Source organism: Athalia rosae, chromosome 5 (assembly GCF_917208135.1).
Source record: "Athalia rosae chromosome 5, iyAthRosa1.1, whole genome shotgun sequence".
Classification (NCBI taxonomy): domain Eukaryota; kingdom Metazoa; phylum Arthropoda; class Insecta; order Hymenoptera; family Athaliidae; genus Athalia; species Athalia rosae.
Genome location: NC_064030.1, coordinates 15,245,670 through 15,273,003, shown reverse-complemented (window position 1 = coordinate 15,273,003; position 27,334 = coordinate 15,245,670). Strand labels below are relative to the sequence as shown.

The 27,334-nt window shown below is 38.3% G+C and overlaps 6 protein-coding genes across 19 annotated transcripts; 3 read left to right on the top strand and 3 right to left on the bottom strand.

Moving 5' to 3' along the window:
- The first annotated feature begins 1,938 nt into the window (after window positions 1–1,938).
- Window positions 1,939–5,701, top strand: LOC105684045 (guanine nucleotide-binding protein G(i) subunit alpha). The gene is made up of 4 exons (XM_012397139.3): window positions 1,939–2,538; window positions 3,321–3,505; window positions 3,621–3,907; window positions 3,992–5,701. The coding sequence occupies exons 1-4, from the start codon at window positions 2,418–2,420 to the stop codon at window positions 4,467–4,469; spliced, it is 1,071 nt and encodes a 356-aa protein (XP_012252562.1). The 5' UTR covers window positions 1,939–2,417; the 3' UTR covers window positions 4,470–5,701.
- Window positions 5,635–7,793, bottom strand: LOC105683969 (coiled-coil-helix-coiled-coil-helix domain-containing protein 1). Of its 5 annotated transcripts, XM_048655546.1 has the most exons (4): window positions 6,538–7,070; window positions 6,175–6,308; window positions 5,869–6,103; window positions 5,635–5,776 (listed from the first exon to the last, which is right to left on the bottom strand). In XM_048655546.1, coding segments are annotated over exons 2-4 (360 nt in total). In that variant the 5' UTR covers window positions 6,299–6,308; window positions 6,538–7,070; the 3' UTR covers window positions 5,635–5,775. The 5 variants fall into 5 exon arrangements, with proteins under 5 accessions (XP_048511503.1, XP_012252412.2, XP_048511502.1 ...); XM_012396989.2 differs by lacking the exons at window positions 5,635–5,776; window positions 6,538–7,070 and adding an exon at window positions 7,667–7,793 and having other exon boundaries at window positions 5,803–6,103; XM_048655545.1 differs by lacking the exon at window positions 5,635–5,776 and having other exon boundaries at window positions 5,803–6,103; window positions 6,434–7,066.
- Window positions 7,133–12,813, top strand: LOC105683967 (glucose-6-phosphate 1-dehydrogenase). Of its 6 annotated transcripts, none has more exons than XM_012396985.3 (8): window positions 7,133–7,592; window positions 10,659–10,783; window positions 10,873–11,237; window positions 11,311–11,679; window positions 11,769–11,998; window positions 12,056–12,261; window positions 12,341–12,501; window positions 12,578–12,813. In XM_012396985.3, the coding sequence occupies exons 1-8, from the start codon at window positions 7,574–7,576 to the stop codon at window positions 12,672–12,674; spliced, it is 1,572 nt and encodes a 523-aa protein (XP_012252408.2). In that variant the 5' UTR covers window positions 7,133–7,573; the 3' UTR covers window positions 12,675–12,813. The 6 variants fall into 6 exon arrangements, with proteins under 6 accessions (XP_012252408.2, XP_020706866.2, XP_012252407.2 ...); XM_020851207.2 differs by having other exon boundaries at window positions 10,656–10,783; XM_012396984.3 differs by lacking the exon at window positions 7,133–7,592 and adding an exon at window positions 7,877–8,108.
- Window positions 12,814–13,346: 533 nt separating this feature from the next.
- On the bottom strand, window positions 13,347–17,500 carry LOC105683966 (striatin-interacting protein 1 homolog). The gene is made up of 12 exons (XM_012396982.3): window positions 17,150–17,500; window positions 16,901–17,017; window positions 16,518–16,801; window positions 16,258–16,436; window positions 15,855–16,168; window positions 15,552–15,768; window positions 15,327–15,484; window positions 14,996–15,240; window positions 14,695–14,922; window positions 14,459–14,630; window positions 14,172–14,376; window positions 13,347–14,084 (listed from the first exon to the last, which is right to left on the bottom strand). The coding sequence occupies exons 1-12, from the start codon at window positions 17,270–17,272 to the stop codon at window positions 13,816–13,818; spliced, it is 2,511 nt and encodes an 836-aa protein (XP_012252405.1). The 5' UTR covers window positions 17,273–17,500; the 3' UTR covers window positions 13,347–13,815.
- A 56-nt stretch (window positions 17,501–17,556) lies between these two features.
- Window positions 17,557–19,259, top strand: LOC105683968 (RING finger protein 11). Its single transcript, XM_012396986.3, has 2 exons — window positions 17,557–18,270; window positions 18,480–19,259. Exons 1-2 carry the CDS (start codon window positions 18,142–18,144, stop codon window positions 18,858–18,860), a joined length of 510 nt encoding a protein of 169 aa, XP_012252409.2. The 5' UTR covers window positions 17,557–18,141; the 3' UTR covers window positions 18,861–19,259.
- Window positions 19,260–20,510: 1,251 nt separating this feature from the next.
- Window positions 20,511–27,199, bottom strand: LOC105683964 (tetratricopeptide repeat protein 39B-like). Of its 5 annotated transcripts, none has more exons than XM_020851204.2 (11): window positions 26,987–27,199; window positions 24,849–24,897; window positions 24,735–24,763; window positions 24,314–24,494; window positions 24,086–24,218; window positions 23,864–23,996; window positions 23,689–23,788; window positions 23,535–23,600; window positions 22,735–23,456; window positions 22,424–22,654; window positions 20,511–22,350 (listed from the first exon to the last, which is right to left on the bottom strand). In XM_020851204.2, exons 2-11 carry the CDS (start codon window positions 24,882–24,884, stop codon window positions 22,194–22,196), a joined length of 1,788 nt encoding a protein of 595 aa, XP_020706863.2. In that variant the 5' UTR covers window positions 24,885–24,897; window positions 26,987–27,199; the 3' UTR covers window positions 20,511–22,193. The 5 variants fall into 5 exon arrangements, with proteins under 5 accessions (XP_020706863.2, XP_012252396.2, XP_012252394.2 ...); XM_012396973.3 differs by lacking the exon at window positions 26,987–27,199 and adding an exon at window positions 26,731–26,904; XM_012396971.3 differs by lacking the exon at window positions 26,987–27,199 and adding an exon at window positions 25,846–26,544.
- Between the last annotated feature and the right edge of the window lie 135 nt (window positions 27,200–27,334).

The window sequence follows — 27,334 nt, the reverse complement described above, 5'->3', positions numbered from 1 at the left end:
TAATCGTTCCCAACATTATCCAATTTCATTTTTATACAAACGCACGTACGGCGATCCTGTGATCCATGCAGGTTGCGCGTGCGGTAAAAATCCTGGAAATTTTTTCCAATCATTTATTAGGAGTGGAGATCCGGATCAAACTCGCTCCAAAAATTTTTCCCTCCGTTCTCGCCACTCCTACAAATATTTATAGATGTTTGCTTATCCAAAAATCTCTGACGTTGAGAATATAAAGAATTAATTCGCTGTTGAAGTAACCATTTCTCTTATCCAAATAACGACAATTTCCGGACGTCTTCGCACTGCGTAGCTCTGAAATTTCAAATAAATTCAAAAGCCAATCAAGCGATTGTAGGACTGGGCAATAAGCCTCCTCGTGTCTCGTGTTTACGTGGGGCATGAGATTCGGGGGGATGCTGCGCCTGAAGAGAATCGTCGACCACCATGCCACCAATTCTTTCTGCTTCTATGTTTTCCTTTCCTTTCTATTTTTCAGATGATTTTGTGTCTGATTCTTCAATCAGAACACACTCGTTGATCCTCGCGCGGTACATATTTCATAACTAGGCCTGCTAGCGAGGTTCTCTCTGTAAAGAGAACCCTCGCGCGGATAGTACTAGTTTCTGATTTACGTCTTTTTCGGTTTTCGTGCAGATTTTCAGATCATCAATTTTCTCCGCTTCGATCCCTTCCGTTCCGGAAGGCCGACTGCACTTTTTTAATTTTATAGCACATTTACATGCTAAAGCATCTGGGTAAATACCACAGTGAGTGGGGATTTCTCTGTAGAGTACAATCTTATAGTCCATAGAAACGTTTCGTATTCTATCGACACTCTCTAGTACTGAAAAAGTATCGCGCCGCGAGGCGCGGCTTATCAGTTCATCCCTTGTGCCAGCGTTGACATCACTCGCGACGAAAATCCGCTGCAATCGCGCTTGCGCGTTTTTTCGCGTCGAAATTCCGCGTTTCGCGTAAACTGGCCGGTTATCACGCCACGCCCTCGCGAGCTGTTCAATGGCTATACCGATTCCGATTAATTTCACAATTCCGCGACTGCGCCTCGCGATATCGCCGCGCGATCGCGAAGCGCGGCGTCGGCCAATCGGCGCGACGCGCCGCCCATCGTTCCTTATCTTCGGTTTTCAGCCGTGAACCCAGTGCCGTATATCGACTCAACACCTGGGCGAGTCCTTCACCAGCAGGTAAGCACTCCTCCATTACGTTACGTATCTTTTCTGAGGTGTACTTTGTATCATGTAGAGCTGAACGTAACGTCCACCAATGAACGCGACTCGGTACCGCCCCATTAGTCATAACCGTTTGGCTTTTTGCTTTTCATTTTGCACCGCATGAATGATAACCGAATGGGGGGGGGGCAAGTCATACCCCTGGTGGCGAGTAATTGCAACGATTCATGTACTCTTCGTTGGTAAATTGCTCCAAACCGCACCACCGATTAATCAATTCGTCATGATTGATTACAATTTTTCAGAAGGGGGGAAATCTCGGGGAACTGATGAGATAATCGATCAGGTCATCCGGTTCTTAATTATCCAACGAATCTGACCTCGCGTTACCATCGATCGGCCGAGATATCAACGACGACTCGGCCATTCGTTCCCGGATATCGCGTATCCATTTGGAATCGAACGGCTCGAGCCTCGTCGGAGCTCGCCGATTGATCGGCCGATATCAACGTAGTTCGCTTTGTCTCGACACGAGGCACCGCGCATTTTTTTCCTCTTTACCCCACCAACGGCGCGACCTCTTCCCGCGCTTTTACGGCTGCACGTCCTATCTAGAACGTGCATTCACAACGGCCGTTCGCCGCGGTTCTCAACCACCTGCGCGATCCGTTGCCGCCGTTCGCGCATCGGTTTCGCCCTTTCCGTGGCCGGGAGTGCAACTAATAATCGAGCAGCGCTGCTGCAGCATTTATTTTAGTGCAGCACAAGCGAAGCAGCGTCCGCGTCCGATATAGTCGAGTTGAGCGGAGTGTACGTACAGAGCGCGTCGATCGTGTTTTAAAAGATAAAAACTACCTGGTCAAAAGTGTATTAGAAGTTGATATGATGAAGAGTGATGTGCGATAGCGGTGATACGGAGACGTGGGGAGAAATTGATAAGCCTGTTGAAAAAAATTGGAACCCTAGGGATCGATCCCGCGGGGTTTGTTTCGGCCAAAGTTTCGCCGATTGAACGGCGTTCCGAGGTGCAGCGCAGTGGTGCGTGGGGCGGGCGGTTCCCACAACGCTGACCACGAAACGAGCAACAAGTGTCTTTCTGTCACCCATCCCTCTTCAAATACCGGTAGAAAATTGAAAGTTTCGTCCCGAGCGAACCTCGGAGATTGTCGAGTTTTTTTTTGATATCTCGTTTTCCGTTCGTTCGCTGTGAAATTTTAAGAGGGCAAAATGGGATGCGCCGTTAGCACAACCGGTGACAAAGAGGCTGCTGAGAGATCTAAGAAAATTGACAAAGATCTTAGAATCGACGGGGAACGCGCTGCCAGCGAGGTCAAACTCCTGCTACTCGGTAAGTAATTCGTAGAGATTATATTCGTACTTTATAACTAATCGAAATACTTACCTGCGATCCGTTTATCCTTTCCCCTGCTGTACCGATGTTATCATCATCATTATTCGTCTGATTATTATTATCATCAATATCATCATTATCGGTACGGATACCTAACTGCGACCAAAACAATCCAATAATTTCTATGACTTTGATCGCTGGAATTTTTCTCTCAAATCACCCGAACGACGATTGATTCAGGAATGTACACGAGGATCGTCGAATATCCCATATGAAATTTCAAACTGATTCATGGATTAACAGACTTTAGAGATGCCTTCCGTTTTGCATTAATTTAGTGGGGAAGTGAACGAGGGTATGGAAGCTGTGCTAAATGTTTTACACGTATACTCATTCTTTTAACAGGATACCGTAACGTGTTATAAGTATAGAGTAGATTATAACGTGAGTTATATGGCTGATTAAAGTGAGTCTGTGTGTAGCTCATCTTTACTAGATGATTCAGAGGGTTGCTCATTCATGTGTTTCACAATCATTTGATTTTCTGTCTTTCTCGAATTCAAACAAAGATATTTCAATTACATGCTAATTTATGCCAACAGTAAAAAATGTGCCAAACGCCATTTTTCAAATTCTCAAAACTTCATTTGTAATTCACGTGATTTCCATCCAATTAAAATGAGAGAAGTATTCCACCCGATTAACATTTAATTGACGCACGATTGGTCATCGAGTGGAAAATACCTGAAATTAAATGAAATTGTTGTTGTTATTCTCAGGTGCCGGAGAGTCGGGTAAATCGACCATCGTTAAGCAGATGAAAATTATCCATGAAACTGGGTATAGTAAGGAAGAATGTGAGCAGTACAAATCAGTCGTATACAGCAATACCATACAAAGTCTTATGACGATTATAAGAGCGATGGGCCAACTTAGAATCGATTTTGCAGACCCAAACAGGGCGGTGGGTATACTCTACATCTCTTCACTGCTAAAATCGAAGAGGAGAAATTTCAGATGTAGAAAAACTACCGGAAGAAGCAATGAATCTATTTCACGTCATACCTTCCGCATTTCAGGATATCGCGAGGCAATTCTTCACTCTGGCATCGGCGGCAGAGGAGGGTGAGCTGACGGGGGAGCTAGTTTTATTGATGAAAAGATTATGGCAGGACGCTGGGGTACAACTTTGTTTCACACGTAGCAGAGAATATCAGCTAAACGACTCTGCGGCGTATTACCTCAATGCTCTCGATCGTATTGCACAACCCCACTACATACCGACTCAGCAGGATGTCCTCAGAACTAGAGTTAAGACCACAGGAATTGTTGAAACACATTTTTCGTTCAAGGGACTTCACTACAAGTAAACTCTATTTACACGAGATATAAGTCTGTTCTCCCAAATTAGTAAAATAACGAACTAATGAATTTTTTCGTCACTTGACAGAATGTTCGATGTCGGCGGACAGCGATCGGAACGTAAAAAATGGATCCATTGTTTCGAAGGCGTGACAGCGATCATTTTTTGTGTCGCCTTGAGCGGATACGATTTGGTATTGGCGGAGGACGAGGAGATGAATAGAATGATAGAATCAATGAAGTTATTCGATTCTATATGTAACAGCAAATGGTTCGTAGAGACCTCGATAATTTTGTTCTTGAATAAGAAGGATCTGTTCGAGGAAAAGATTAACAGGAGTCCTTTGACGATATGCTTTCCCGAATACAAGGGCGCTAACGTGTACGAAGAATGCGCCGCCTATATTCAGATGAAATTCGAGAATCTTAACAAAAGAAAAGATAGGAAACAGATCTACACCCACTTTACCTGCGCAACGGACACGAATAATATACAATTCGTATTTGATGCTGTGACTGATGTTATAATTAAGAATAACTTAAGTAACTGTGGATTGTTGAGTTGAATATTAGAATTAGTTTTGCCAACGTAGATTGTCGAGCCTCTCAGAATCTGAACCCGAAAACTGGTCACATGCGGTACGTTGCGTACACCGATCAGATCAATTTTTCCGGTTTAGATTATGCAAAACACCTCTTTCGGATGTGCGTTGCTTGAAGATATTTTCCCGATACTGTTGGTAGTTAATTAAGTATTATTATTGCATTCCCATCCCCAGTTACTCGTGTCGATACTTAATCAAAATGAATTACTATCTAAATCATAAGTCACTCTCGACACCATCTCTGAAAGAACACGATATACATAATACAGCGCACAGAATCTCTGAGCACAAATATACATTTTATCCATAACTTTAAAAAAAAAAAAACCAGCAGAATCTGTACGTCACAAAGTTTTCCGCGTCGCTTTAGGAGCCCTTGTAAAGATTCGAAAACCATGAGCTACGAATATCTCGAATGAAAATTACCTCCGACAGCAATTTCGAAACTCCGTGTCGTCCAAACTGAAACTACCGTAGTGATTTTTCATTTTTATACTCTGTATATTAGGAATAAATTAGTGTTATTATCTATCAAAGATACCTATCGTTCTAGCTGAAATTCTACTCACAATCATGACAAAGTTTGAGATTAGTTTGATCAAATATCTCTGTATATAATTTATTAAGAAATATAAAAAGAAGAAAGGAACTTTGCGCATTCGTTTTAAAGTTTCGAATTTCGAATCTAGAATCCAGACGGACCAATTAGTATTAGGCTACTAATGAATCCCGATTCATATTTTATGGAAAGTAAATTAGATACTCTGGCCTACCTAGTTTACGTGTACAGTATACCTACTTGTATATGTTTTTGGTAAAACAGTATAATTAGGTGATAGCGATGATAATTATGTGTATTTGTATGTAATATTTGCGCTAGGATGAAACGATATATTTTCGATGATCATACGAATTGTAAAGGGCGAGTTGCCAAGCAACGTTGTAACTGTACTTTTTTTTTTCATACGAACAGACGTATTCGTCGATTCCCCATTATCTCACGTGTTTCGAAAATTTAGGTTCTAACGAAACAAAATTCGGAAAGTCTCTGAAGCATCGATTTGCTCGTTGTTAGCTTTATCATTTTCATATAAATAGTTTGTAAACCATCACCGAATTTCTGAGCCTGTTATATCAATTGTAATACGATGTAATCGATTTTTTCTAGAAATATACATATACCTACTTGCTAATTTTATTCGTACCCCTTTTCGCGCAGTTTTTTTTAGACGCCAATCCATTCCTGAGAGGTGAATGGTTTCGTGACCCTCCAAACAAATTTCCCCATTAAAAATTTTTGGTTTTATAAAATTGAATACGATTTATTAGCTATTGGTCTATTTACATGGATGATGCTTACTACGGTCTGGGTGGGAATCTGCGCAGAATGCGATTAATAATATTTGGAGTCGCTGTGGCAGGTGTGGCCCCGACAGTTCCTGCTGCCTCGGCTTGTTTTCTGAGAGCTTTTTTCTCTAAGCTTGCCTTATAGCAAATCTGGAACTGCTGTACTTCTTTGCTGCACATGCTCTCGTTGAAATCTTTCTCCTTTAAGCATATAAAAAGCACCGCCATTTCTTGCAAACACGACACATCTGCAAGTAGAAACGTCAGATTAGTAACTACTGAGGACTTATGTCGATTTAGAATTATGTATAATGTGCACCTGAAGTTTTTTCTCCCTTGCCCGTCACTGTAGACCGCAACTTTAGTGGAAGTATCGCTTGAAAAGGTACTTTCTTCTCATTCTGAGGAGCCCGAGAGTTTCTCAGCAATGGAGTAAACCTCATGTTAATTAATCTGGAATTTAATGTAATTAGAAATCAAAATCAAATAGCCACAGAATCCGCGAGGAATCCAATGGCTTAGTAATTTACCGATGAAAATTCACAGGAGTTATAAGTGAAAATAAAATATTTGCACACTTTTTTTGAAAAAACTTGCTATCATAGGAGTTGATTGAATAAACCGATTACCAGTACAATAAAATATCTAGAGTATTAAATTTGCATTTGAAAGCCGTATTTACCCAGGAGATTTACTCGTAACCTCAAAATTTTAGTTGCTTTGAAACCGTAAAAAACTTGTCGTCTGCTCGGGGTGGGAGTGGGCAAAGTTTGAGCGATACTGCGCTAGATGGATACGGCGATGTGCGCGAGAATTAATTCAATTGAATTCGTTGCATAAAATAAATGAATCGTTGACTTAACGAATTAATTATTGCTGATTCTTTGTATTTAAAACAGTAAAAAAAAAATAATCGCGAAGCATCGCGCACCGTTTATGCATCAAGGTCATGACCGATCGACCGACCGAAGCAAAATTTTTAATGCATGATGAAAAAAGCGGCAGCTAAACGTGCTGCAAGTCATATTTCACGGTAAAAAAAATTGATAATTACGATAATTCCGGCTAACAATCACCGGCGAAAAATATGACCAGGAATAATATAAATAATCTGTAGGTTTGCAATAATTTTTCTAATTTTTTAAAACGCACAGCCTGGCTCAATAATTATTCATAAGATTTCAAGGCCGGAGGGAGAGGAAAAAGAGAGTAGTAAAAAAGATTACGATTGAAATACGTATGAGCGGGGAAAAAAACAGAATTACTGCGTACTCGGATCCGGTCGGAAACTTATAGTTCCGTTATGTAGCGTCTACAGTATATTAGAATCAGGCTTTTCATGGACAATTGAATTCCTCGTTACACGTTCTCAAATTGCGCAACGTCATTAAACAGTTTCTAACCTGTAAGTTTGTATGAAAAGATTAAAAAATTATTATCCGAAAATTCGCATAGCTTGTATCGGTGTTGTACCGACTCATTTGCGTGTCAGATCTCGTCGTAGATCGATATTATCTGATCGGATTAACGATTATGCAATTCGACGATCTGCTGGAAAGATAAACGGTGATCAGTGTAGTCTGTTTCTCGAGTGGAAGTGTCGTAATATTTCAGTATAAATCGTGTTTGATTTATTCAAGTCGATCGCGAAAATCGCCCGCTGAAATATAATTTCGATTGAAAACAAAAAGAAAAAAAAAAGTGTCACTATAATCAAAATGGCGAACTCAAACACAGGTATGTACTTATCAATTGAAAATGAATTTTTTTTTTATAACAGATGAATCTCAAAAATCATTGAACACACTGACCAGCAGAAATTTGATGGAGTGACTAGTCTAGAATACCCATAGATTGTGTCGGTATTAAACGAACTAATCCGGGTCTAACAATAGGATTGTAGTGCAGATCAGTATCTGCTGAAAGCATGTAGTAATCATAAAATTTAATAAGCCGCTCATAGATAAAGGGTAATCAGTGCAGACTGTCTCGCGAGTGGGAGTGTTATAATATTCTAGTATCAATCGTAATCGATCGTCAGTCGATCGCCGATATTCAGTGTGCAACATTGTCGCTACAAGTTATCCAACGCCGGCTGTCAAAATTCGCGTTTCTCGAAGAATCATAAGATTAGACTTCTCCTTTATCCCGTGGGGACAAATATCGCTCCCTGGAGTCTTGGATTAAATAGAAAAAAAGGGAAAAACAAAAAAAAAAGCTTCACCATGATTAAAAGAGCGAACTCAACGACAGGTATTTATTAATTAACGCGATGATTAATCTTATTGTTAATTTTTTTCATATCGAATCGATTTCCGCGCCGAATCGCGAAATTTGTTGATGCGAAATTAGTACATTGTTGCAACAAGTAGAGATGAAGGAAGCTAGATAAAAAGTAGAAAATCGAAGGATTATTCGATCGTTTCATTTCTCATATCATTTTAACATCCGATACACGAATATAAATTAATTGCAGTAAAAAGTCGCGCCATCTCGCCACTCGGGCTTTCGATTGGTCACGATTTATTAATTGAAAACAATTGCTTCCGATTAGCGGTTTCAGTTAGTTAAACTTTATCGCAAGATGGAACGAACGGAACGGTCATTCTATAGCCGATTCGAAGCGCGACGATGAATTCTGCAACTCAAAAAAGATAGATCTCGTGATCTGTTGCAGAACGTATAGATCCTTAATCTCGGTGTGTCAGCGATTCGAGGGATCTTTTATTTTCAAGATCGCCTTCGGCTAGAGGTCAAGCTCAACTCTTGTGAACGGCGAATCGAGACGATCTAGCGAAATCCGAGGCTGCATAAAATGAATTTTTATTATTCTCTACCCAAGTTATAGGCCAAGGAAAATCGTCCGGATTTTTATACCACGTTCCGCGGTGCGGCACGCTCGCCGGTTCCGATGATTTATTAATTTTTTATTTCTCACGGAAGGCGAGATAATGAGTAGAGATCGAGTCACGTGTGAATCACGCCATGTCCGTCGGGGCAGTTTATAGTTTCGATAGATAAAATATTAAACATTCCATGTTCGTGTATATTATTAACTGCGTCGTGAGCGATTTTCAATTCAATGCACGATTCGGAACAATTATTGTTGAAGACGAAAAGAATTACGTCATATTTCGTAATGATTAATCGGGTTGATTTTAATCGGATAATAGTCTCTCGATGGTGGTTCAGATTATGCATAGTATTTACCTTGTAATTTTTCTTTCCTGTTATAAATTTTATTTGATCTTCAATGACCTGAATTCAATTTCCAAGGATGAAGTTTGGAAGGTCCGATATCGGTAGATGATAAAAATCGTAAATCGACTAGATTTTTAATGAAATTTTGCATTATTTTGAAAGAACTTCGGTAAAAACGCGCCGATCGTTTGTACAAAATCTTCTTGCAGGATTTTAGAAATGTCCGTCTTCCTAGGTAGGCTATTGTAATTAGCGATAATGATGCTTTTCTGCAGTTTTGCAGCCGCGCGAATCATCGTGACGTTGAAATTTGTTAAATTGTTGTGCGCAAAGTCCGTGTCCTTCGAGTAACAGATTTTGTAGTCATATTCATGCGCTTTTTTATCATCACACTTTGAATCGGATTTGCGTCTACGGTAGTCCACCTATCACGCTTTTCGTCTGTTACCTAGAATTTACTATTTGATAATCTCGCGATTCGCGAAAATTTAGTTACACCTCAGCTGGCGACGAGCAAAGAAGTCGCACGATTTTTAAATTTCTTAAACCAACACAAACGATCAGTTGACGAAGCAAATTCGAGCCGCGATTTATTCACGCTGCGGAGCCGTAAACACGAGGTGGTATAATCGCAATTACCGAGGAAAATTTCGGGATTTTTCAACGTGTTTTCTTACGTTGCGAAAATTGATGAAATATCTTCTCATGGAAATCAACGGGGTTGAAGTTCGTACGATACACGTATTCGCGAATAAGTAAATTTCATAAATTGCGTAGATGCAGATTAGTATATCTCATGGAATATTCATCACATCCAACGTACGCTTCGAGCAAATAACGTATTTCATTTTATTCTTGTAGAGACGTCACAAAATTTCTTGAGCAAACATACTTTATTGATTCATTTGCGGGCCGTCTTACCTGTTTTAAAATTTTAAACCGATCAAACATCTCCCACGATTATCACACGCAAGTATGAGTCGATGTCTCCTGCATTTTTTCGTTCCTATGTAGCGATAATTTTGACAAAAATAAAACTAAAACAAAGTCTGTATTCGTACAGAAAGCTCTAAGATGAAAATAATTGTAAAAAGTTTAGTCAATTCAATTGGAAAATTAGGAAAACCCGAAAATCTCAGAATGTCCTTTTCTGTAGTGTGAGTACAGCTCTATTAGCCGACCTTGGAAACATTTATATTCATGGCAGCCCAACCTCATGCGAATATTACTAGGAGAATTAAGTCGACGATGAATTTTCATGCACGCTGAATACATTACACCCCCTCGTAGAGATTGTGTTTGCTAATTGGTTAAGCCGATATGCATATTCAATCGAATAAAGTCCTCCACTTGTTTCGTTGGCACTTTCTCTATCAACAATATAGTCTACTTTGCATTGTCATCCGATGCTTGTGAAGGTCGATGCTAGAGATTGTTTTATCTTTCATAGTCTTGTCATCCGATGATGTGATTCATTGATAACGATCACTTTAAATATCAAAGATTGTGATACGAGCTTCCTCTATCGATTGCACAATGCTATTTACCTAGGAGAAATTGAATCGATGAAAATGATGATAGAAATTTTCACTTTTAAAGCAGACAAGACAACCGAGCAAAGCTTGGCGCTGATCAGGCAGTCGTTGAAATCAACACTGATGGATCATCTGGAAGGAACACATTTCGATGGTTCGATTCCACACGTCTTTGTGATTCTTGGAGCATCTGTAAGTTTGAAAAGAATGTTAATGAAAAAACGTGGTAAAAGAAAACATGAGGATGAACCCAAAATCATTTTTGAACAATTGGAATCCAGGGTGACTTGGCGAGGAAGAAAATTTACCCGACTCTCTGGTGGCTCTTCAGGGACAATCTACTTCCAGAAAATACAACCTTCTTTGGATATTCTCGGAGTAAATTGACGGTGAATGACATAAGAGAAAAATGTCACCAGTACATGAAAGTAAAGCCGGAAGAGGAAGGAAAGTACGAAGAGTTTTGGTCTCTGAACAGATACATTGCAGGGAGTTATGACACCAGACGAGATTACGAATTATTAAACAAAGAGCTTGAGAGTAACGAGAAATCAGTTGCCGCTAACAGACTGTTTTACTTAGCTCTTCCTCCCTCTGTATTCGAGGTCTCTACGACACATATAAGAGAAGTTTGTATGGCCCAAAAGTAAGACGCAATGATGCATTTGGAAGGAGCGTATGGAGTGGAATTTTCGTAATACCTTTCTGTACGTTTTTAGAGGCTGGACGAGAATAATAGTGGAAAAACCGTTCGGACGCGATGCAGCTTCCTCTGAACAGCTATCCAACCATCTCGCGTCGCTCTTTACCGAAGAACAATTGTACCGCATAGATCATTACCTGGGAAAAGAGATGGTCCAAAATCTGATGACCCTGAGATTCGCGAACAGAATATTCAGCCCGACTTGGAATCGAGACAACATCGCGTCCGTCCAAATATCATTCAAAGAACCCTTCGGAACCCAGGGAAGAGGGGGATACTTTGACGAGTTTGGCATCATCAGAGATGTGATGCAGAATCACCTCCTTCAGATTTTGTCTCTAGTTGCCATGGAGAAACCGGCGTCTTGCCATCCCAACGATATTAGGTTCGATTGTAGCTTTATTTTCACACTGCTCGGAGTTCTGGAAAGAAACTGTACGTTTCGTTATTTTACCCACTGCATACTTGTCGCAGAGACGAAAAGGTGAAGGTACTGCGATGTATCAGTCCGTTGGAATTGGATGACGTAGTACTGGGCCAATACGTAGGAAATCCCAATGCCAAAGATCCTGAAGAAAAATTAGGCTACCTCGACGATCCCACCGTTCCAGCTGGATCGAATACGCCCACCTATGCAATGGCAGTCATGAAAATTAATAATGAGCGATGGGACAATGTCCCGTTTATCCTAAGGTGTGGCAAAGGTATGTACTCATCTACCTCTTAGAAATCTCAGATTGCTATTTCAAACCTATTCGCAGCGCTGAATGAGCGCAAAGCCGAGGTGCGAATTCAGTACAAAGATGTACCGGGAGACATATTTGACGGGAAACCAAAAAGGAACGAACTTGTGGTAAGGCTGCAGCCCGGAGAAGCGATTTATGTCAAGTTCATGACCAAGTCTCCTGGGATAACTTTTGACATGGAAGAAACTGAGATGGATTTGACTTACAATAGCAGATATAAGGTAACCGGAGTTTCCAAGCTGGTTTCAACAGACGAGTGGAGTAAAATAGCCAAGTTTGAAATCATCGATACATTTTTAGAAGATGAAATTACCTGACGCATACGAAAGGCTGATCTTGGACGTATTCTGCGGCTCTCAAATGCACTTTGTCAGAAGTGACGAACTTTCGGAAGCATGGAAAATTTTCACTCCCTTGCTTCATCGCATTGAGAAAGAAAAGATTACCCCCATTCCTTACGAGTGAGTAGCTCGACGAGGTCTTCTGAAATATGAAAAAACCTGAGCAATTGATTGAATAATTATTTTCATACCTCAGGTACGGATCGAGGGGTCCCAAAGAAGCTAACGAGAAAGCAAAGGAGAACAATTTCAGGTACTATGGTTCCTACAAGTGGGTGAAACCTGAACAATAATTACATATTGTTTGCCACTCAATATTCACTATTTCTATAAGAGCTCATTTTTGAAGAACGCAATGCTGTTTTTACGTTTATATTTATTCAAATGACCAGGATTCACTGGATTTTTTTTTTTTTTTTTTTTTTCGTTTTACACAAAGTTAGCCAGTTACTCCTGCGCGTAGCTGGAGAGTGGCGGTGTCGCATTATTATCTTTTTTTTCGGCGAACATCCAGCCAAATAAACTGGAAAATATATATTCAATATCAGCCACTTTGAACGCTATGCGATGGTGAGTATCGTTATGATTGTCACTACAACAAATTATTTAAAAAAAGTAGCAAAGCAATAATTTTTCTTATCGACACGAAGCAATGATCGAGGTGCGATGTAAAACAATCCTTGCGTTATATTGAATAAGTTGATAGTTTGCCTATGTGTGATATAATATCAAAAGGATGAATGAAACTGAGCGAAGCGAGTTGTAGTCATCATCAACAAATAACACATTCCAATGCATTATTTAATGTGTTTTTGAAAATCATTTTTCATACATTTTTCTTTTTTTTTTATCTCTCCTAAATCACCGGAAACAGATGTGCTGTTTCTGTTTACTGGTATATCGATTGATGATATCAGTCACTTGTGGACCTAGGTGAAACTGTTGTGTTGAATAAAAAACTGCTGTACAATGTAAAACTTCTCATTTTTATTTACGGTGCAATAATTCTAAGTTTTTACGACTCGTCGGTTTAAATAAATTTCATCACTGGTGAAAATTCCGACGTTACAAATGGACGCAATTTTATTTACCGGAGAATAAAGCGTCGATAACACGTACAATCTATGCGACTCATTCCCTCGTAATGCATTGGAAATATTATCGAATCGAAATAATCGCGCGGGGTTGCGATCTATGAAATTTCAAGCGATTACCGTGAATTACCGTTCGTGTCACGCGTGATTCGATGATCAGTATCATTTCGCGTCGAATATAAACATTGCTAAGTAATTTTATATCGGATCAGATAATATGTACAGTTTGCGTTAATTTTGTTTCTTCACTAACTGGAAGAACTCAATAAATTAAAAGTAGACGTTGCAATTGAAGTTTAATAGTAGTTAACTGTTGGTAGTTCATGGGCAACCTTCGGATTTATACTTCATAGTTCGAATACCCTAATAGTTCGTCCCAATTAATGCTAGCTTGGAAAACCTCCTGTTGTAACCAGAGTTCGTAATGTTGTTTGAATTCTTCGGTGAGTTCCACGTCGTCATTGCCCAAAACCGATGTTATGAACGTATCGCAGGGCTCTAATTCTTTATCCCTGACATTATTTGTGTATCGTCGATTGTTGAAACGGTCTACGCAGACCCGTAACGCGCATTCTTCCTCTTGGAAATCCCAAGGTCTTGCCTCCAGATCTGAAACATGCGCGAGAATAGGAAATTTTTTATTCCAATATTTCACCCCAGCAGCATTTTAATTTTTTCAACAATTGCTAAGCTCACCGTTGCCGTAAGCCCAATCATCGTTCAGACGATGTCTGACTTTGGCATAGATCGCGCTGATAGTTTTCATGTTAGTTTTTCGCCACTGTCTGCCCAGGTATTTTGTCTGCATTTTCAAGAGTTTCAAAACGTACAGCTGCATCATTCCGTGTCTGACTTTCAATGTACGTTTTAAGATTGGAGCAGACTTGAATACAACAAGCATCTGCGACAAAATAGCAATCGAGTCGATAAAAAACGTGAATATATTACATGCGGATTATCAATCAACGAATCGTTATGCACACCATTATTCTGCTGTGTTTCCATTTGGTCAATTTATTGAGAATTCTCAACAGATTGATGCAAGAAAATATGTTGCGCCAGCAATACAGTTTTCCATCACCGATTTCGAGAGTCTCAGCAGTAAGTTCTGGCTGGTCCCCGATCACGCAGGCCGGAAAATCCAAAATTGGGATACTATAAAAAGTAAAATAAATTCCTGACTCTCTGCGGCATCTCATCTGAAGAACGATTTACTTACAAATTCTCCGCTTCGATGTAGGTCATGACGTTTTGGTTCAAAAACTTGAGAACCAGTGGTATACAGTTCGCGAAAACCAGATGCTGCGACATAAATTCAAACTGATAGACGTGGTTCAGCTTAAAATGCTTCAAAAGTAAAAGTAAAATCGCTGAAACGGCTTTAACGATTATTTCTTTGTGTCGGCTAACATCAATTCCAAGTTTCATAGACTGCAAGACGGTTACTCTGCAACAAAATTGGTTGATTATAGCTCACTTGCCGATTTTCAAAAGCAATTCAAGTGGATTAATAAGCTTACGGCATTTCCTCTGGTAGAACGTCAGCAACTATGTTAATAGTATCAGATTTTGCTTTGCTAGTTGGCGCAGCTGCAAGTAATATTTTTAACAGGGCAATTTTGTACTGGGGAAGGTTCGCTAGTGTTGCTTGATACAAAATTTCTGTCGGGGTCTGACGGGGCATGGGCTCAGGTGTGCTCATTGGGTTTCTAGCTATTTCCTCCTCTTTTTGAACCTGAAGTTCGGCTAGGGAAGTGTACATATGCTAAATGAAAGAAGAGAAAATATTATTCCAGCATTTTCACGTGTTCTATAACTCAGTAATTTTGTCATTTCGAAAACTGAACCCACCTTTTTTAGAGTATTCACACCTTCGTGGATAGGCTGCGGTAACCCGGCCAGACTCTCGCGATCGCCTTGTAGCGTGTATCCCACAAATTTCATTCTAGAAACAGCTAAAAAAGTGTCGACATCCTTCTGTCTGACTTTTGGCGTCCAAGGTAGACCCACTGTTCGATTGAAAGAAAACATGATGAAACAGGTCGAGACACTCGGAATATTTCTCAATAATATTACCTTTGGTCTTGGTTGATTCTGGAGTGCTAGATCTCGACTCCGACTGCTGATTATGCTGTGGAGTCGAGTACTGATACTGATCCTCAAATCCTCTCTGTTCATCGTATTCGTTCATTTCTCTGTCCCCTTCCCCTCCGCCTAATCCAGGACTCCCTCTCATACCCTCAAAATCTATTACCAGTTCAGGCTCATCTAACGAGCTCTGCTTCATTAGCACCTGAAGTGGCGTAACAAAAGACACTTTTTATTGAAACTGATTCTGTAAAAAAGCTAGATTTTCTGCATCCGAATAATTAAACTCACTCTTCGAAACGACCTGTTACTCTTCTTTTGGCTCTGGGCTTCTAGGAGATCGGTCGCACTAGCGGGAGGGGAGCAGGATCTCATTCCTTTAGCTATTTCTATCGTATCTTCCTCCTGGGTTTCCAGACCAGCCTCAGCTCGATAAGTGGCTTTTAATTGGCGTAAAGTTTCTATGCCCCCCAAGGAGACCAGAATTACTTTCCAGAGAAGTAAAAGAACTTTTTTCATCGGAAAGTGTGACGCGGACCCGCTGCAGAATCGTGTTGCCATGCCGAGTAATTTCACGACTAGTAATTCCTCTCCGTAAGGGTTTACTGAAAAAATATTGAGTAATGGTGTATTTAAAACATAATGCCCCGCGTTTTTTGTCGTAAGATTCTCCTCGTGAGCCATTTGCACCTACCAAGTTCTTCCTTGAATGCTTCTACGTGTTTTCGGTAGGGACTGTTTTCAATATTTAAAGCCTCAACCCTCATTACTTCCGTAATTATGTATAGGACTGATAAAATAACTCGTAGATCTACAGAATCTGCAAGACTCACTGCTAATTTTCTCAATGCTGATGTAGCTGTTGCGCTGTTTCTAGATTCAATATAAAAAGCATTTAGAGTGATGAAAAAATTCTTTTCCAATATATTAGAAATACATAGGTTTGTGACTCACTCGATCTCTATATTCAACAGTTCCACAAATGCTGGAAATACTCCAGCCTCGTATAAAAGCATAACATTGGTACGCGTCCAGTCCTGCTGTTCTTTGTCAGATTGCACTTCTGCCCAGGAGCCTTGTGCCAGGTATAAAATAGCACGTGCAGCTTTCATCCGCAGCTGTTTATTCGAGTGCTCAAGCTGATCCAGCTGCTTGTAGATTATTGACCTTTGCTGATCCACAGAATATGTTTGCCACCAGGGCTGAAGTTGATACCGTTCCATTTGATCTTCGAATGCCTAAAAGTTGTGATTCTGTTTAATTCAAGTATAGAAGAAATTTTGAGCATGGAACATTGACCTATGGTTTTTTTTTTCATCTACTGTAGCAAAGATTACATTGAGATTGTATAGGAGTTCATGTTTCTCGGTATAGCTGTAGAGCTCTGCAATCTCATTTGCATGGGTATCAGCATCATCATAGACAAAATCCAAATCAGGGCTTTCATAATCATCCTGTAAAATGAGAGAGAACTGTTTTTTATTGAAGCAAGAACTGTCAATTGGTTGGTATGTACCGATAACAAATGACAGTGAGTTGGTCCTCATGTTCAATATTAAGGACTTTCAAATGGCCCCTTAACTCACGTCAGAATCTCTCTTTTGTTGGGTCCCAATCGTGGCCTCAATCTGTGATCGGTCACCGACACGATATCTTGCTGTACCCCGTCGTTTTTCATTGCAATTTGTATCGAGTGAAAACGACGCCATTGAACTTAGCTAATCTACTGATACAGCCGCACAGCAAATGACATATCCGAGAAATGGTATTTTCTGACTGCTCTATACGAATGATTTTCCACCAGTCACATCGGTGTGGCTTTCGTATTGATCAAATGATTCAAAAACGGCTGATATAACTGGCGCAACACCAAAAATTCGACTCAAGATACCGCGAATCAACAGGAAAATAAAGCAAAAGATCCGTGTGTCCTTTACTCGCCGATTCACAATAGTGTTCACAATTTTACCATTTTTATAATAATAATCAGTGACAGCTGCGCATATGATCGCTGTCAACAATGTGAATCGTACTTTGGTATGCGTATCGGCCATAGGGTACTTTGGTGAATAGTGACAGAAGGATATCCTAGTCACAACAATTGGTTGCAGAATTTTTTTAAAGTGTTAGTTTAAAAATCGTAAAAAATCTGTCGCTCGTCAGTTTATAGTAGAACTACGGGCGTATAATACAGATTATTAACATGTGGATAATAAAAACGGGCGACGACAACAGAGATTAATAATAATGGAGGTTAAATCAAGATCCTACTACTGTTTTATTATAATAATGGAGAATATTTTTTAGAGAAAACGTCACACATATATACCTATATCCCTGATCACTGGTCACTGACTCACTGACTCATAAATGTTGTTTTCTCTTAAATTAACAAAGCGAAGAAAGCACTTAGTTGTTCTCATCATCGGGGAGCTATTCGGTCGCAGAAGAAACAAAATAAGTAGTGCCTGCAAAGCAAACAGAAGATCATAAAGCAAAGTACGACAACAGAGAAAACAAAGTATACAGTGTCAACTTCTCCTAATAAATAATTTAAATCGCTACTGAATTTGCTAAAATGGGTAACTGTTTGAAATGCGGCGGAGGCAGTCAGCAGGATAATACAACGCTATTAAACAATAGCTCCGATCCTGCATTGACGAGCAGTTCCTCACAGGAAGCACTTGGCCCTCCACCACCTTATAATGTAATTTCAATTCACTGGAAGACTTAAAATATTTTAGAGTGTTGGACCTCCATGGTTGAAAGTAATTTCAAGGTCGAAAGACAAGGTTTTTTGTTGCACAATCTGAATGACAATGTAGAATTCCACATTCCTTGAAAAGTTTGCAGAACCAAAATATTACCAGTGATTTCCTTTGTTTTCTAAGGCTTCTAATCTGCCATAAATTTCAGGAGATAGCGGGTGCTTACTTTCCACCGATCGGTACGCGAGATCGTCACCAGCAGTCTGCAGACTTGGGATTAGGTAGAGGAATAGTTGGCATGAATTCTATGGGTGTTGGATTTAGCGACGAAGAGCAGCAAGTGAGAATTGCCAAGCGCATTGGTCTCATACAGCATTTACCCACGGGTGAATATGACGGTACTAAAAAAGGAGAATGTGTGATATGCATGATGGAATTAATTACCGGAGAAGAAGTTCGTTATCTACCTTGCATGCATACCTACCACGCAGTGTGTATCGACGATTGGTTATTACGATCTTTAACTTGTCCCTCTTGTATGGAACCTGTTGACGCAGCTCTGATCAATTCGTACTACGCGACAACTTAATAGAGTTTATTGAGGCAACCAAACAAATTCTTTGTTTGTGTATTTAATATATGTAAGCGGAAGAAAATGAAAGAGCAACGGCAATGTTTCCATCATATGAGGATAAATCGAAAAAACATTAAAACAAAAACACTGTGTATGTAGGTATAGTTTTCACCTTAGATGCTAAAAAGCTTATGCTTTTAAATCGGTAAACGTCTACCTGAAATAATCCTCGTGTATCAGATGGTATGCGACGATAATGAATTTCTTCAATAATTTCAAGAGCTTTGATTTAAAGGGAAAGAAAACTCCGTTGATCTGCAGTTGTACCTTTTGTATTGGAAAACTTTGTATCGTTCTGAACGATTGGATGTGTATTATAATTAAAAGTTGGGAGAAAAAAAAGAAGAAGAAAAATGAATGAGGCTTTTTTCTATTTTTACTTAGATATGTCACACTCGTTTTTCAAAAAAAAAAAAAAAACACTAAATGAATAAATTAAATAAAAATGAAACTATAAATATATAAAAAATCTCAATTTACGGACAACGGTCGACGAGCGCTATGTAATTAATCGATCATAATAAATGTAAAATAGAAATTTCAATACTAGGGAATAATATGAATATAAATAACGATAGTATCGATGGTATACTCGATGGGCGATGGACCGCATCTTTTTATCTTCACAAGGGCGATGTAATAATTTGAGGAAAAAAAATAAGAAAATGAAAATGTAATTGAAGCAAAACAAAAATAAATAAATAAATAAAGAAATAAAGAAATGAATAAAGATGAGAGAAACCGATTAGGATGTACGTACGCATAATATTAGTAACTGCAATCATAATAACCCTCGATTACGACGCATTGAAAAAATTATATTATACGATATTGTATCATGAGTTAAATGTTATAGTCTATGACGATGGATGGAAAAATGGTATGACAATTTCCATGGGTATTTTCAAAGAAATTGATTCCAAGAGGTGAAAGAGTCGTTTAAATCTCTTGTTTGGTTTTTATCATTTAGGGCAGAGGTGATTAATCAGTAAGAACTTTATGTTAATTATTGTAAAATAAATATGAAATTTTTCACAAAAAGAAAAATATCAATGACCTCATCGTCGGTTCACTAAGGGCTAACTTTTGTCTCCCCGACATCGTTTTGATGACTTACGTAGGTAATAGTTTAACTATGAAATTAAGGTGGTGCTACCATTATTTTTCTTTGACGTTTATTAGTTTTATTCTCTTACCTTGAGTCGCGTTATTCGTGCAATCATTTATAGATTTGACTGAAATTAGTGATTGATCGATTACTGTAATCGTAATTTAATTTTACGCTCCTTATTATTTTTTTGTTTAATAATCACACAAAGTACTATTGGCTCGTTAGTAACGTAGCGTTAGAAAATAAAAAATAAAATGCTTATTAGTCTACTGTAAATAGAGCGTGTTGCAATTTTCTAAATAAATATAAATTAAAAAAAAAAAAACATTAATAAAAGTAATGATAATTATAAATTTGAATAGCGAGGCAAAATATCATCACATGTTGTACAGCTTGAAAAAAAAAATATATATATATATTTTTTTTAAATAATGGGGATTGAATTATAGAGTTGTAATGATAATGATAAAACCAACAATAATAACACTAGTAAATAAAGACAAAGGCTTACCAATTTAATTTATATAAATATTTCCATTCTTTTGTCTTACAAGTTCGTCGAGTTTTCGACGTATAGATATCTCAATTGTTCAACAACTGAATGAATGATAAGCAAGAAAATAATAAAATTTATAAGGTTTCAAACTATCGTGTCTTCTGGTTATCCAATTAAAGCCCTTCCCCATCAAAAATTCAAAAATTTCTGACTAAAAATTAGAATTCGCTATTCCTAACTCATACGTTGTTAATAATATGAATTATTAATCGGGATAACAATAGAGTTTCCTTCTATTATATTAACGTGTTCAATAACTGCGAACGAGCGAGAAATGTGTTTGTATTCGTTTATTAATTTAATTATTTAATTTAATAATTATTATTTTTTTTTATTTTTTGTTTTATTAAATTCATTTCAAATATTTATTGTTAGATCACAGGAAATATCAGGAGGACCTAGACATATCTAAGACGCATCAGCTTTATTTATTCTACCTAAATGCGAGAGCTAGAAAAATACTCTTGTTCACGTAAAAAAAAAACTTCCCTTCAATATTGTTAAATTCATTATTCACGATTTTAGCGAGTAAAAATATGTTTAACATTTCAGTTTGACGGATGTTGAGATCTATGTTTGAATTTATGTACGTATTATATGTATACTTATATATTTTTTTTTTTTTTTAATTAAAGGTCTTTTAACATAACTGGTTGTATTTAGGATCGGGTAATTAGCGATGACCTTTCTTCTTCGTCACGATTAACATTCAATCTAGTTAAAATAAATAATCTATCACTTAAGTGAGCATAATTTTAATGAATAAGATAACGAGGAAACAGATTGATAAATAATTTTTGAGGAATAGAGAGAGAGAAAGAGAGAGGCGTAAAATATAGCCATCTAATATCGAGTCTTAGACGATTGAAAATAATTAACGTTAAAAATAAAATCTTCTATTATCAATATCCAACACCGAACTAAAAATCGGAATGAAAAATTATAACATGAAAGTAAATTAATCTAGTATAAATAATCAAATTAAATAGGTATTATCAAAAGAAAAATAATTAGACATAATTCAATAAACAATGAAATTCGGTTTGGTATTTCTATAACATAATCAAGTTGTATAACTAGTAGCTGTTTTGATCGTACAACTGAAAAAATAGATCGATGACTAAACTGTCTAATCTTTCCACCGCAAATGGTTTTTCGATTTTTTTTTTTTGTGTTGTTAAATTTTTTTTTATCGTACCACACCCGATTGAACAAACATTTTATCCCGAACCGTTCTATCGTCAATAGAAAGAACAACAATAACAACATGAACAACAACAACAACAACAACAGCCGCAACAACCATTCGTAAAATTTTCGGAAAGCTTCAAACGCGCCAATCGAAAAAATTGGGGTACATCGTCGAATAAAGTGAATCTGAAAGTGATGATTTTTTTCTAATCCTTCCTTCGATGAAATATTAAAAAGTTTTTATCCGGGTGCTAATATCAAAGATCGGTCGAGACTACGCAGTCCTATGACTATCAATGTGACGATAATTATCGATAAAAGATTTATTCTAACTAACGCAATGGACAATCCGAGAAATTAAATTCGTTCGTCGTATTCAGAACTTGTGACTCTATGGTAAATGTTAAAAGAATACTTTAACCCTGCTTTGTTATAAATGCGTCGATGTACTAGCGTTCGATTCCTCTTCTCCCACCCCGTTAATAACCCCGATAATTTCTTCTGGTTTTTTACCCGTCAGCTCAAGAAGAGCAGAATGAATTCTGAAGTGGAGTCTCGACTCCAAGGAATAGCCGGTGTAATTTTTTCTGGAAAAGTAAATAAAAGTTATTCTCAATTCTCGGGTGAACGTAAAGTGCAGATAGTCATGAGTCTACGAACTTTGCATCCTCCAACAGAGCGATCGCCATTTGCGCCTTGTCCTGATCTCTCGCTAGCAAAGCGAGTTCAACGGCTGCATAGGGTAGCAAATAAGTATCGTCCTTCACCTGCTTGTCGAACAGCAAAACTTTTCGCAAACATTCCTCAGCCTGGAGAGGCTTGCGCATGTGTCGAAGGCACGTGCCCTTCAATAAAAGTATCAGCGCTTTGCTGTCCGCTTGGTGTTCCAATCTAAAAATTTTCAAATGAATTCGCTAGATTCCTGGAAGGGGGGGGATACGAGAACGACGAAAAACTCGAGTTATACTAACGATTGTAGATCCAACGAGGATTCTTCGTCCTCCACCATTTTATATATATTCAAAAGTAGCTCGGGACGGTTACCCAAAACTTTGAACATGTTCCACACGAGTAGAAGCTCCAAGGCCGGTAGAATAAGAGTTTCTTTTTGGGCGAAGTATCGCTCGGTTTTTTTTATGGCAAATTTTTCCATCGGCAATGATTTACCACCTATGCGTTGCTTGTGAGTCGGAGCCTGCGACATGAGCTCAGTGATGATTTTTCTGGCCGCAGGTTCATCCCTGTCTTTTTTCATCATTAGAATAGCTGCCTTGTGATACATGTAAATTGTTTTGGACCAGTTAGACTCGGTTTCCAAATGTTCGGCATAAATTAAAGCATCGTCCCACTGCCGCTGAAGGCAATGGGCCCACATCATTTCCCAATAACAAAGATGGTGGAACTGTGGCCAGATATTTTGACTTTTCCAAGACTTTGTATACCACGACAGGGAGTCTTCGACGTTCCCCTTTACCAGCTCTAATCTCGCTTTGAAAAATAAAAACCATGCCCCGTTCGGATAGAGGACCAATTCCTCGTTGAGTGTTTTTTCGCACCATTTCAAATCGCTCTGCGAATCCGCCAGTACGTACATTACTATCAAATTGAAAGAAAGTAGAGTCAGGGCGCAGAGGACTTGACGTAGTCCGTTGGGCTCTCTGAACCCAGCTTCCAACTGCTCTAGTCCGAAAGCCTGTAATTGATGAAATTTTTTTAGAAACATTGAATTCCACAATATATTCGCGAATATTATGAAATTTTCATCGCGTACCTTATCACCTGAAAATCCTATGAATTCCAAGAGCTTGATTATCCTACCAGGAAGTAACGATATCATCTACGAAAAAATAGTTAGTTTGAGACACTTGTTTTTTTTTCGAAAGTAAACCACAGAAAATATAATTGAAATTATGATTTGCGCTCACTAGATTGAATGTACCGATACCCATTCGCACTCCACTCTCAAAGTGTAATCTGTGGGTCTGATTTCTCCATTTTCGTGTCTTCAGAATCGTCTGACACTCTCTGTAATCATTGAGTTAGATGTATTTTGTGTCGGGTTCTTGGGTAAAAATGAAAGGGTATGATTATCTCAATTACTTGAACGATAGATAGCAGGAACGAATTTTGAATCCGGCTTTAACGAAAGTAACCAATGTCTCGTCTTCGATGAAGGTGAGCAAACTTTTTATCAGGAGAGCTTCGGCGTAACATAGCTCAGCGTGTATTTCATCTGGCGGAAAGAAATGTCATGCAGTTCACTGAGAATGAGATTTGATAGCCATCGCCGTTGAGTGTGAAAAAGTTACGACGTTTTCTTACCAGAGCTGTAGCAATCGTAGTTTGGCTTTTTAACCATTTTCCCGATATTTTGGGCTATGGTGTTCTTTCTGCGCTGTTTTTGGCACACCGACATGCATTGTTTCAGCGCTTCCGATGCTTTTTCTATGTGTTTCTAGAGGACGAAAATTTTTCTGAATTAGCCATATAGCTTTTCAAGGTCCCTGAAGACCAAGGGCATCCGCCGATGATGCGAAATCGTTTTCTTACTTGTTCGAAAGTGAGGATCGCCTCAACGAACGCAAAAGTACTGTTGCCGAGAGAGTGGTACATGCTGCTGTCGGCCCAGGGTTCCAATATTTTTTTCGCTTGGTCAAAATCATTGTTAAAAAAGTAGTGGATCGCCTGCTTGGATTCCATCATCGCGGTGTCCAGGTCCATGCTGGCTGGCCTGTTGGACGCAATAGATTAAACGAAAATTCGCGCGTGAATTGCGATTGAGAAATTTGCCGATTCCTGAAATCGACTCGTTTCATTTATTTCAGTTATAGATTTTACGCAAGAGAAACGGTATACGTATTCCGTAGCTTAAGAGACTCCACAAGTGCTCTAACTGGTGTAAGTCGGCAGCTTTTGAAATATGGATTGCTAGGATTTTAACGAAGTAAAATTGCAGAGAAGATATACTCACGCCACTATGCTCTCTTCCGCGTCCAGAAACTGAAATAAAAGTAGGTGAATAAAAAAAAAAATATTAACAACGAAATGCAAAGATTGATTTGAGGAGAGAAAAATCGCGACTCACTTCATCTTCGGCCTCGACTTCATCCATGTTCGCCATTGGATCAGGTAAACTGGAATAGGAAGAATAGGTCCCAACGTTTAGATCCATTTTTTGGTGAAAAAAATAAACGAATAGCCGTAGATCGTTTTCACCGAAAATATTCTTTTTCACACTATCACTGACTTTATTATCGAATATTCCTTGTAAAATTCAAATGCAAGTCGATCCAAATTTAGCTCGACGCTAATAAATCGAACGAAGTAAAAAGCAAATCGACTTTGTCTGTCTGAAGCCAATATTTATCTGCGAACTATTGATCTTGACCCAACTATTATTATAATATTCATGGAATCCCACCTAGAGATCCGAAAGTGAATAAATGATATGCACTAAAAAACCTGTTTGAAATCTAGCCACATATACAGGTATACGATCGTTGAGCGGTGCTTTGGTGGAACATTAAGGAAAAAAAAAAAATCATCGTATCTTTGCAACTGTTAATCAAGGTGGATAAAAATAACAAGGCCACGTACGAATATCGCGTCAAGAAACGATGCGATTTGCCGGTGGTTTTAATTTATGCCAGTGCATCGGAACACCAAAGGCAGTTTTAGCCGCTCGATTCTCATTATTTTATTATTCTCTATTTCGGTGAGCAGTCTGACACACTTTCTGTTGCACATTCTAGTCGGTTTTTATCATAACTATGATTATTATTCATCTCCTTGAAAATGTATTCACTTTAATAGCCCCAAAATCAACTCTCACTCATCTAAAGTCTAGTTTTCAGTTTCACAGAGGTCTTGCTCAATCCACAGAGCATTCATGTTCGTTCGAGTAGTAATTTTGAATGAATCGAAAAAAAAAAATTTCTTTGCAGTGCTTCGTTGAATATTTAATACCCCAAAGTTGCAAAAACTATTGGCTACGTATGCACGATCAGAAAATTCGGGCTCGGGATCTGAGCTGTGTGAAAGTTGCAATATTTACCCGAATTATCGTCCAAATTGTGAATTACCTTCAAGTATTTTATCCTTTATTACCTAGACACCAGTAATTACGACTGGTTTTATTTGAAAAAAAATTTTTCTTAATAATGATGTTCCACCAGAGCCTGAAGTTGAGTACGAAGACTGATATAAGGTCATGGATAATTATTCGCGAGGGAGCGAAAGATAAATACTGAGATAGTAATGAAAACGGATGACAATTCCAACACAAGCTAGCTAATTGATATCGAAAAGTAGGAGTCGAGTATCGGCTGATAGTTGGCGAGTTACATCACGTTGTTGTACGTGTACGTTAATTAATGCGGAATAAATAACGGAAAATTAAAAATTAAAGTCTGAAGCACTAATGAAAACCATAGACGTCAGATTGTTATGCAATATAAATTATACCTTCTACGTATATTTAGTTCCATGAACCATAACTGGCATTACTTACTAGCCATGATTCATGGAAGAGAACAACAAAGTTAATCGCAGTGGAATATTTTGGAAATTCAATTTCGGACATGATGTGCTATGAATTTTTATGTCACTTGACTGCAAGTATGAAAATTCTGCAACTCAATTAATCATTGGAAGAGATTTTGCAGGATAAGGCTTGCATAAGCAAACGATTCTATTCAGTTTCCGTTTGATCGATTGATTCTTTAACAGTTAGGTAATCAGACAGTCAGTTGAGCTATCCTATCAGATATCCTCTTTGATCAACTGAGGTTTTCCAGATAATTTGTTGCAACTTTGCAATACATACATTACAGTACGTACAGTTGCAAGTCCATTAAACGTGGAGTAAATAATAACTTGTGACTACCTGGTTATTTTAGACCAAAGGTCTTATATATGCAAATGAGAATGCTAACTTGGAACTTATCAATGAAATATAGATTACTCACATGACGATATTTCGTTACCTAATGCTAATGCAATTTTTTCGCACTCTTTAATACTACTGCATAGTTGAGCGTGTGTTGAGTGTAACAACAGATAAGACGATGGGATGATTATTATAATAATAACAGTTTGCAGGCTCAAAATAGAATACAGAAATTGGAAAAGTGAGAGGTGAAATGATGAAACTAGGCTCAACCTGAAATTACTGACCAAATGATGTCGTTACCACTGTGATGATTAGGATACCATTACCCTTACCTTTGTAGAATTTTTCGCTGCTATTGTGGTCCCTTACTTTCTCATTGATTATTTACACTCTAAAGCGGTGGGGGTTTCACGTTCCTATCGTAAATTTAGTTTTTAGTCCTAAATTGCTGTTTGATATCTCTTAGGAACATAAGTATCCGATATGAATATCTCAACAATTATACAACTTGTTGGTTTACTTGAAGTACATTTTAAGTCACCGTGACATCCGTTGCTTTGAATGCTGTAATAAAATCAATAGTAGTATTTATAGTATGTCTTGAATGATAGAACAGAAGTATAACTGCAATTTTATTGTGTAAATGGAGGAGGAATTCAAAAGATAACTTGAATGTCATC